Genomic DNA, 10,931 nt, shown 5'->3' on the forward strand with positions numbered 1-10,931 from the left:
AAAAAAAAAAAAAAAAAAAAAAGAAAAAAGAGTAAAACAGATTTACTGTACAACTCCCATTTAGTAGAAATTAAGATTAGACACAAACACATGCACATATATGTATACTGAAAAGTCGATCTCTGCCCCGATTTTACTTAGAATTTATATATATCTGTCAATAAGCAGAGAAAATAACACTGGCTGAATTTGCATACGCACATTTAGAGGAGAAGCCCTGGTTGGTTTTATTCAGATTAATCAAACAATTATTTTTATCATTCATCATTTAGCAATTAACAAAACCGTCATCAAAGTAAGTTGTTGAATATGACATCTTGGGACTCAGTAATAACTTCATAGTGCTTAGCGCTTTTGCTAATAAAGGCTCTGAATTTATTTTGATTAATTACTGATTCTAGATTTAGTTCAAATGCATATACCTAAATATATATGTCTTGCTCCTCTTATCTTTTCTATTTGAAGCGATCCTTGATAGAGTTGTTAAGCTATGCATATGGATATAGATGAAGAGTCTGAGTAAACTACAGCCATTTTCAAAAGTTTAATAGAAGTTGACACTGCTTGCAGAAAATGATTCCATTTATCCTTGTTTAGTCTGGGAAACTTCCAAGTTAAGTGTTTTCACAGTACTGAGATACTCAGAATCATTAAACATTTCTAAGATGTGTGCATAGACACATTTTCATTAGGCACCAAAAAGGAAAGCTTTTCAATAAACAGTTAAGACTGAAAATGTAAAATACTTACATGCCTGTGATCTTCTGCAGGAAAAGTAATTTTGCCAAAACAAATGAGACCAACATATTCTTAATAAATACTAATAATGGAGGCTTAGGCTTAGGCTTCAATGCTTATATCACCTAATGAATACTGGTAAAGATGCTAAAAGAAAGAGATAATGAAAATACTTTTTTTATTTTATTGGATAAATGCCTACTATACCACAGATATTAGATTAAACTAATTAAGTGGACAACTGCTTCTTCATTTGTAAGAGCTTCAGAATCTAAGAAATGGGTGGACGTTTTCTCCACTTTATAGATAAGAAAACTGTCTCAATTCTGAAAGGAGTTACAAGCCCAGGAGTCCTCTTTTATCTGTGAGGAAACTGAGGAAACAGACACTTCAGAAACTGTGAAATACACCAAAGCTTGGGGAAAATTTAGAAGACATTTTTATGAGCAAAGGCTTGGAAGATCTATTTTCGGGTACACAAAGTTCTTGTTCCTGACAAAGCAATGAATTTTTAGGCATTCATGGCATTTCTTCTCCCTTCTTTCCTTTCCATTCTCCACACCACAAACACACCAAACACACACAAGTTAAGACCTACCTGTTAGGAGAGCGACCGCTGGTCCTTCCTTCATGGAGTTCTGGAATGACAGGCAATTCCTTGTAAGCACGATGTCATCAAGCGCAATATGACCACGATGACCTTTCCCAACTCTGCCTTCAAATTTGAGTTGAAAGTCTTCATCGCTGAATAGAGATAATTCTTTTCTCCTCCAGAAATTGCCTTGTTCTTTGGTGAGGTGAAGGAGAACCTTCGTCTGGTTTGTGACTGATACCTGGGTCAAGGTGAGAATCCCGGGGCTGTTTCCATACATGTGATAATTAAAAATGATCTGCAGCCAAGAAAAGGAACACTGCATGTGATGAGGACAATTAATCCCGCTTTATTTTAACTGTACCACAATGTTCTCTCCTTTACCAACAGATGTCGACAGAACATTGGACTTTCCGATATATTCTACTGGTCTGTGAGCGCATTAGCAGTGAGGGAAGTTAGGTCAGCCTTGAATCACATTTTTCATTGTATGGAAGGTGCTGCGGTAAGGTTTGAACAGGAGTCTATAACGAGTAAACTGAGTTCGCTTCTGATATGGCATCTAAAGCAAGATCCCTTGAGGTTCTGGTTTGAATGTGTCCCACAGAACTCACACGCTGAGGACTTACTCCCAGTTCAACAGTGTGGAGGAGGGGCCTTTAGGACTCCATGTGGTCCGGAGGACCCTGCCTTCACAAATGGACGAGTGTCGTCACGGCGACAGCGGGTGATCTGATCTTTTTCTTAAAATTATGGAATATGCTTTTGCTTATCTGCCCGTATTCTTGCAGAAACTTTATCAGTTCTGCAAGCTCCTCGGAGTTCCACCGTATACAGACCAGAAGAACAGCAATTGTCAAAATGTTACTTCAAGTCTTAGGAATGAGCCCTAGAAGAGCATCCTTGGGAGCTTTTCTCCATGTAAAAACTGATTTACAGAAACTGGGAAGTCACATTTCGACATGTGCAAGGTTTACAAGATTTTCCATCTTGTTACAGTGCAGAAGAAGGTAAGAGGGCGCTCTGGAGAAATAACAGAAGCAGCCAGCAGTGACAGGAATTCAGAGCTCTTTCAAGTTTTTGTCTTGTCATTTGGGAGAAAAATGAAAATGAATGTTTAAAGTATAAAGAATGTCATTAAACAATATATGCAGTGCACTAGCTCGAAAAGAAGGGACAAAAAAACAGGTGAACCATGTAAAATAACCACTCTAATTTCCGAGCTGATGAAAAGTTTGTAGGAACCATTCTAGGATTCCAAAATATCTCTTCTATTGGTTGACTTTCTAACAAGAACACTGTGCCTGTTTCCTGGGATTGCTGAAAGCCGGTCCAGCATTACTTATTGGAGTGAGAAATCCAAAAGGCCTGGGGCACCTTGTTGACAGCAGTTATCCAGGCCCAGCTGTGTGGCACCCTTGGGTCCCATTCAGCCACTGCTTTGCACTTGAGCAATTTGTGCAACAGATGTGAGGCGTATGTTTTATACCTCAAGCAATACCTATCTGCCTTAAAGTCACTTTATGAATGAAGACATCAGATGGTTAATATGCAAATAAACCCCACATGTCAATCGGTACACCCCTCGAAGACAACATAACCAAATCACAGGCAGGAAGGGGGAATAAAAGTCTGATGCACGTTAATTCTTCTCTGGCAGGATGTTACTTCACATTTTCACTGGTCAGGTATTTGATCTCTTTTCCTGTTGATCTCCGTCTGAAACCCCTCCATTCACTTACTTTTAAAAGGGGGTGGTTTTAATTTTCTATGCTTAATGGTATTAAACAAAGTGAAAGGGTAAAGGTAATTCACCTGAAAAATTTTTGAGGTCCCTCTGCTTACCTGACTCACACCTTTGGTTTGTTTTTGGTTTTTTTGTTGTTGTTGTTTTGGTACTTGGGATTGAACTCTCGACCTTGTGCTTTCCAGGCAGGCGGCGGCACCACTGAGCTAAATCCCCAGCCCCCACCAATATTCTTGATGTGACCCTTCCTTGTCTCTCCATGTTTAATCTGCATCATAAATACTTATAAAAAGTCATTCATCATTAACTTTTTGACATCTCTTCAGAGTACACTTCATCATTTGCCTACAGTTGTCTAAAATAGTAGGGACTATAAATTTGGGACCAGGGTAAAATAGAGACTGATGAAATCCTTAGTTACCACAGCATGAAAAAAACATCTTTGGAACATGCGCAAAAGCACCTCTTCAGAAAAGTTTAAAAGTCAAAGTAGAATTTTATATATTTAATATTTAATCAGATTTATATCTGAAACTAAGTTATAATTTTCAAAATTTCTAAAGATATATAAAGCTAGATTAATAGGCATAGACTCAAAATACATAAAGTTTGTGGCACTCATAGATTTTATACTTGAGAAAGTATCCAGCAATTTGTAAGACAATACGATATATGATAATTATATTTGATTAAGGCTCAATTTTTGACAACTCGGTGCAAGTTTAATGTTATTTTGTGCCTGGTTGCGGCCTTTCTGGACTGCAGATGTTTCTCTCTGCAGATTACACCACTTACAGGAAATGTTCACAGCCCATCAGAAGGATTTTGCTCTATGAGAGTTTATGAAATCAGCTCAAAATGAGACAGAAAAACTCCTAAGATAAACTAAAGGTTTCACAGATATTAAGACTTAAAATAGCCACCAATATCCAGGGCAGTATTACTTGAAGACAATGAAGACTAAATCATGCAATTGCCCTGTGAGCCTGATTTGATCAGTCAAAAACTTTGTAATTGGCTTTCTTTTTACAGTTCATGTATCAAGGAACATTCAAGTCAGAATACATGAGCTCAGATTTTATGGAAATTGCATATCTCATCACAAATACAAACAATGGCAAGACTCTGACAAACAAGTTTCCTGTGATGTCTTCCAGGAGTACTTAATTTACATTATATGGAAAGGTAAATTTCGTTCCTGATTTAGCTAGCTCAAATCATCTGTAGAATATAAGCAAAGAGCCAAGCAAATGATAAAAGAAGGTAAAAGAACCCTGCAAATAGGTAGTCACTATGTGCATCTGTTAGTCAAAATAAAAGGCTTATTTATACTTTTAAATTTATACTTTTAAAATTTCACACTTTCTTCAAATTTTCACAAACTAAGGATCAAGTAATATTTTCTTCTTGCCTACAGAAATTCTTTTATTTTTAAGGTCAAGTCTACTCTTTCCTTCTTGGAGACTTCTTCACCCTTTTTATTGTTGCTCTACCTATAATATTAGTAATTAGAGATATTAAGGAATATACTGCCTATTTAATTTTTTGTTGAGTGGTTATACTAAATAAATACTAAATCCTTGAGGAGAACCAACTGGCGTTTTAATTTTTTTGTGTTATCCATTGTTATAACTTAACCATTTAGTTTTTCAGTGGTTTCCAAATTTTCAATACCCAAAGAATCTATCCACAGGGGAAATTCTTCCAGCCTTCTAATAATCCTCTCTTGCTTCCTCTATGCCCTTTACACATTGCAGATTGAGTAAATTCAAACTCATATATTTTATCTTCTTTTTCACTTTATCAACAGTTGTTACAATGTTTGTTTGTTTCTCCTCATACCTTACAATTTTTACTTCTCTTATTTATCACTGGACTTGATATTCTGGCTGCTGTCCCAGGCTGACGTGGGTAAAAGCTCTTTATCAAGATGTAATGATTGGATGAGTTTCCCAAACTGTAGTCCACAGCTGATTCTACGCTTGCCTCTGGGATGCTGCTGGCTTTCAGATTCCAGTCGAAGTCCTCGTCTTGATCCTGCTCCCATGCACAAAGGTCAAATTCAAAATCACAGCGGCCACTGAAGGCACCTGGAAAACATTTCAACCACATGTTAGAAACAAAGGAAATCTGCTACCTTTAAAGTATGCGATTCAAAATCACAGCGCTCTTGATATATTATACACAAAACCTTGCAAGGCTACTCTGGCAACATTTATATAAACTATTTTAGTTTGTTGTATACAGCTGTTTTCATGGCACATGTAAGTTCATTTCTCCACCGATCTGGTCCCAATCTCAAAATTACTGAAAAAGACACTTTCTTTCAAGTTTCACACATTTCTGGCCCCAGATACCTATCTAGCCATTATAATTTATTATGTCTCTCTTCTCATCGTTGCTTCTCAGGATGTGGTTTCTAAGTTTATCATTCTGAAATAGTGTTTAGCTTGGGAAATGTTGCCTAACAAAAGTTATCATTATTCACTTTAATTACTTTTTACATCAGCTGCAGTTACCTATAATGCTAAAAATGCAAGTGTGGGTGTTATAAAATTGCAGACTGTGGTATAAGAAAATGGTGTATCTTATACAATTATATTGTAGGAAATTTTTAATCTTTCAGTATATCTGTTACACTATATAAAACTAGAGAATGACTAATTTGATCGTAAGTAGTAACATGTTCAGAATGCATCAAAAACAATGCTCATTAATTTTTGTATGAATATTTCAACTTAATTAAAAATTTAAAATATTAAAAAACTGTAAAATTAATAATTGTGATACAGTGCCCAAGAACTAAAAAAAATTGAGATGAATCAATTACGTGTCAATATGTATTCAGAAAAAAGATTTTCCTTTTAAAACTCATTTGAAAAAGTTCTCAAATCCTTAAGGTAATTTTATCTAAATGAGAAAAAGAATGATTTTGCCATCAAAACACCAAGGGATAGATCTCCAGAAGAGTGGCCAAAGAAAAACAAATAAATATCCTGCAGGATCCACAAGAATTTTAGGACAAAGAATTTACTCCATTATACCGAACACTAAGGAATTTCCAAGTTCTCATGCAAGTGTCATTAAAATTGCTTTTTATTAATATGCTTAGCATAAATCGCAAAGTATTTAAAAACACAGAGCACACTCTACATTCCTTGTAGTTCAATAAGGTGAAAATTACAAAGAACTATGTCTCACCCTTACTGGCATATTATTTGGGAGTATATAAAACTGGTAAAATGAAACCCAGTTTTATCACATTTCTCACTGATATACTTGGCAAAAACTGAAAATGAGCTTCAGTGATTATTTTTAGCTTTATAAAGAATTTTTAAAGTGTTTTAATTTAATGAAGTAGCTAGTCAAATATGATTGAGAAAATTATTTCAACAAACTCCAAATGTTTTTGAAAGGAGAGAAAATTTTTCTATCATAATTTTTCTCATCTGCTTGGCTTCAGAATGCCATATACAGTGATTGAGATGCTAGTGCTTCAATAAAACCAGTTTGCAAATAGTAGAAAACAAGACAGTTCCTGTGTCTACAAGGAAATGTAGTAGGAGACGCCAGGAGGAGCTGTCTTATGGCAGCTACATTAAGGTAGCAGCCATCCAGTTTTGCTTGATTATCCTTGAAACTGCTTCATGTAGGTTTCACTGCGTTAACTGTGCACTTGAATACTAATTTCTATGGATGGCAATTTGTCATTCAAAGAAGGAATATTGTGCAATCAAATGACTGGGACAGGCTCTAAAATTACATCTTTCTTTGGAAGATAATTTTAAGAAAATATTAGTATATTAAAGACTCTATGAATTTCCAAAATAAAGAAAATACTTCTTCAGATAACAATGTATATTCCCAAACTATCTAAATTATTAAATAAAACATTTGTGCAGAATAACTTCTTTAGAATACTACGTAAGTAATGCACAGGATGAGATTTTCAAATCCTGATATAAAAACAAGCAAAAAGTATGACTAGAGAAGCTTGTTTCTAGTTTTCAGTAGGGCAGTCTCTTAATTGTACGACTGAGAAATGATTTGTTTCCCAAGAGTTGGGGAAAAAATGAAACACAAACTTCGGGGTTTGAAAGAGCAGAAATTTATTATCCCACAGTTTCAGGCTAGAAGTCTGGAGTCAAGATGTACCAGAGCTCTGTGGGGCCCAAAGAACAATCCTTCCCTGCCTCTCCATGGCTACTCATGTTTACCAGCTATACTGGCATACCTAGGCTAGAAGATGTCATTCCAATCACAAAGAGTTCTCCCTCTGTGCCCTCACTTTTCTCTGTGTCTGAATCTTACATCAATCATTGGATGAGGGCTAACTTTGATCCAGACTGATTCCATTTCAATTTGATCTACAAGGACCTTATTTTTGAGGTCAAATTCTGAGGTTCTACTAGGACAAGAGTTTTGAGGGGACACTATACCACCCAGCTGGACATAAATTCAGGAAGGATACCACATAAACCAGTACAAGAATATTTTCCTTCTTAAAGGAAATCTCTCCACTTTCAAGATGTGGAAGCGTATTCTGCAATGATTATAATTTGGCTTTCTTTCATTTAAGTTTATGTCTTATATATTGACCAAATCCATAAGAAAGAAGATTAAATATGTGTTATGGTTTAGATTTAAAATGTCCCTGCAAATTCTCATGAGTGTGGAAGGTGACTGGATTGTTGTGGGGAACCATCCTATAGATTATTCCCAAAGTAGGCTGCAGGCAGTGCAGGCTGTAAAGATTTGACCCCGCAACTGGCTCATTTTGGGAGAGAGGGAGGGCTTGAAAGGAGGGCAGGGGAATGGGGGAAAAAAAATAAGAACCAAGATTGATTACGTAAAGGTACAAATTTCCAATGAATGTCATTATACTGTACACATGAAATGTACCAATAAAATTAATAAAAGTTTAAAAAATGACCGCATGATTGGAAAAAAAGAAAAGAAAAAGTGAGTCTGACTGAAGCTTATGTGACTGACAGAAACAGCTCATATGCACCTAGGTAGAGTGCAGGCCCTCCTGATAACAGCCACACCACAGAAATGGCCTTGGAAGCTGTGGGGCTCACCATGAGATAACATATTAGCCAGGGTCAGGATAACTCACTCCCAAATTCCATTCCCATCACCAAAACCTTCTTAACTCATAGTACTAGGTTTTAATTACAACCCTATATTTTGTCTGTTCAGCTCTAAATTTCAGAATGCTTTGTCCTTTCCTTTATATACCTTTTCTGCAGTATCCACAGCAACTGCATAAACACACATCCTCATATGTAGTTCTCCTTTACCCCAATCTGATTACCAATAAAAGTCAGTGGCTTGGACTGACCAGGGCATTTGCTGGTTGCTCAGCATTGGCCATCCTGGCTCCTCACTTTCTTGTTTAATTCTGTGTTTACGTCTTCAACCCTGTGTCATATACTAGTCAAGAGACTGGAACCTTCTGGAGGGGTCTCCAAGACATCGTGGGGCTTCTGTACTCAGTAGTGGATTAACGAATGTGTTGTTGGGACATGCGGCTGGCTAGAAGTGGGTTACAGGGGGAATGACCTCAAAAGGTCTGTTAGTATTCCTGCTCCTTCTTGGTCTCTCTCTGTCTGTATCTGGCAGCCCTGAGTTGAGCACCTTTTTCCCTGTCATAGTCCTTTGTCATCCTATTTCAGCCTTGGAGCTAGTAGACCATGGACTGAAACCATGAGGCAACCTGAACCTTTCCTTTAAATTGTGGGTGTTGGAAGTGGCTACGATCAACATGTTGTTGATTTCAATGGAAATACTTGCATTGTTTCCTACATTAATTTGTTAGATGATATCAGAGTAGTATTCTATCCATACTGTAAGACACGGTTAATTTAAATAAATATTTTAAGTAGCATTAGTTGATGACTTTTTAAGTCACTTATCTGCATAATAGATTTTTTCACTAAAAGTTTCAAGGAGGATTAAATGTGACTGAATAGAGGAGAAGCCACGTTGGAGCTACTCAGAGAAAATCAACCAAGAACACAGGCAACTGCAAGAAAAGGAGAGACTTGTACATCAAACAAAACACAGGCATAGGATTTTAGAAGATGATTGTCCAGCCTACAGGGCTGTCTTTGGATCTACTGCCTGCATACAGAGCAGGAACCACCATTCCTGGGAAGTTCTCAAAAAACGGAGACTGCAAAAGGGTTGCAAACTCCATCCACACAGGAGAGATCCGGAGTAAAAGGTCCCTCACCTCTTTTGCTTTCCCGCAGGGGACACTGCAACCTGGCAGCAAACTTCACCTGCATACACTGGGGAGAGCAATTAGGAAGCTGCTCCCTCCCCTATGACCACCAGTTTGCTTGTTTTCTCTGTCCTGAGCCATAGAGGCTAACTGGATGGAGCCTCTAGCAACAACAAAGTTAGGGACCACAGCAGTGGGAGGGACAGTGAGCGGAACAGTATGACCTCTCCCACCCTGCAACGTGCACAAGAGGGACAGGGACCATGGACGTTGGATTAAGAAGCCTGGGGCCTTAAGTCAGCACTCCCCGTACACGGCGACCAGCAGCGCAAGCAGCCTCAGTTGGTGGGGACAAGGAGGGGAAAGCAAATCACCTGCTCCCCCAGAACTCGAGAGGGGCCAGTAGTGTTTAACTTGAGAGGAGGCTGCACAAGGTCCGGGAGGGGCCCACTGTATATGGGTCTGGGAGCAGCCTTGGGCCGTCTCTGTCTGTGTGCACCATAGCAACTGGGAGAGTGATGCAGAGACAAATAGGGTAAATAAAGAGACAGAGATGGTTTATCCAGAAAGCTGCTGGCTAAAGCCTCGCATCTGGAGGCCAAGACCAACCCCCACCCAGCACTAATCCCGCTGCAGACTTGGCGAAGTTACCCAGTACAGATCCGGGCTCTGACTTGGACACTACCACAGAATCGTGGGCACCGAAGGAATTTTATTTTCTTCTTCATTTATTAGTTTTTCATGTTTCTTTTGCTTTTTTTAGGGGGCATTGTTTAAGTTTTGACTTTTATTATTTGCTTTGTTTTCCCACCCTGATCCTTTCTTTCCTCAACTGTCTTTCTTGATTTTTTTGATATACTTATATGAATGAACATTGTTGCTAATCTTTCTGGTTTGCTTTGATATTCTTTTGCTTTTTCCGTCATTCTTCCCCTCCTGTTCTCTTCTCTGGTTTCCCAAAGCTTGGGTGATCATCCTTTAGCCCTGATTTTTCTATATCTCAGTTAGCACTCTGTTTTGTCCCTTGTCCCTCTTAAATTCCCCCCTCTGACAGGGTAAAAACCACTCCACCACAGTTAAACTCACTGCATACCAGTTCCCGGTTTATGTTAGATTGTTTGATAAAACTATGGTTAAAGGTACCAATTTAGCAGTTACCACAGCTTGACCTAGATGTTGCCTGATGATATTATTGCTAATTTTACTACTTTAGCCCGGAGGCCATACCTGTCTTACTCAGTTTTTCCACTGGCAATACTATGATTGCCTGGGGTCAGAATCATCACCATAGTCTAATACCAAAGGACTGGGTGCTGAGCCAGATAGATAACAACTTTTTAGCCCCAATGAATTAGGAAGTAGGATCTTGGAAGAGACACAAAGACCAAGAGCCAGCTATACTTAGAAGACACTTCTGAGGAACAGACATTTCCTAGAGAAGCCTCAATACTACTGATAAAGCCACCTAACTAACATAAGAAACTTACAAGCATCAACACAGAAAACAAATTAAAATTTAAAGACAGAAAATGACAGAGCTAGGAATTTAGCTCAGTGGTGCTGCTGCCTGCCTCATAAGTGCAAGGTCCCAAGTTTCAATTCCAGCAAAAAAAAAAAAAAAAAAA

At 38.0% G+C, this 10,931-nt stretch overlaps 1 protein-coding gene across 1 annotated transcript in view; it reads right to left on the reverse strand.

The window, feature by feature from the left end:
- The window catches only part of Malrd1 (MAM and LDL receptor class A domain containing 1), a 638,235-nt gene that overhangs the window by 310,474 nt on the left and 316,830 nt on the right, over nucleotides 1–10,931 (reverse strand). The window contains exons 24-25 of the mRNA XM_019205159.2: nucleotides 4,920–5,167; nucleotides 1,337–1,628 (exon numbers count right to left, since the gene is read on the reverse strand). Of these exons, the coding sequence (XP_019060704.1) occupies nucleotides 1,337–1,628; nucleotides 4,920–5,167 (540 nt within the window). The remainder of the gene's footprint in view (nucleotides 1–1,336; nucleotides 1,629–4,919; nucleotides 5,168–10,931) is intronic.

This window comes from Fukomys damarensis, unplaced genomic scaffold, assembly GCF_012274545.1.
Source record: "Fukomys damarensis isolate Sample0158 unplaced genomic scaffold, DMR_v1.0_HiC HiC_scaffold_37, whole genome shotgun sequence".
NCBI lineage: Eukaryota > Metazoa > Chordata > Mammalia > Rodentia > Bathyergidae > Fukomys > Fukomys damarensis.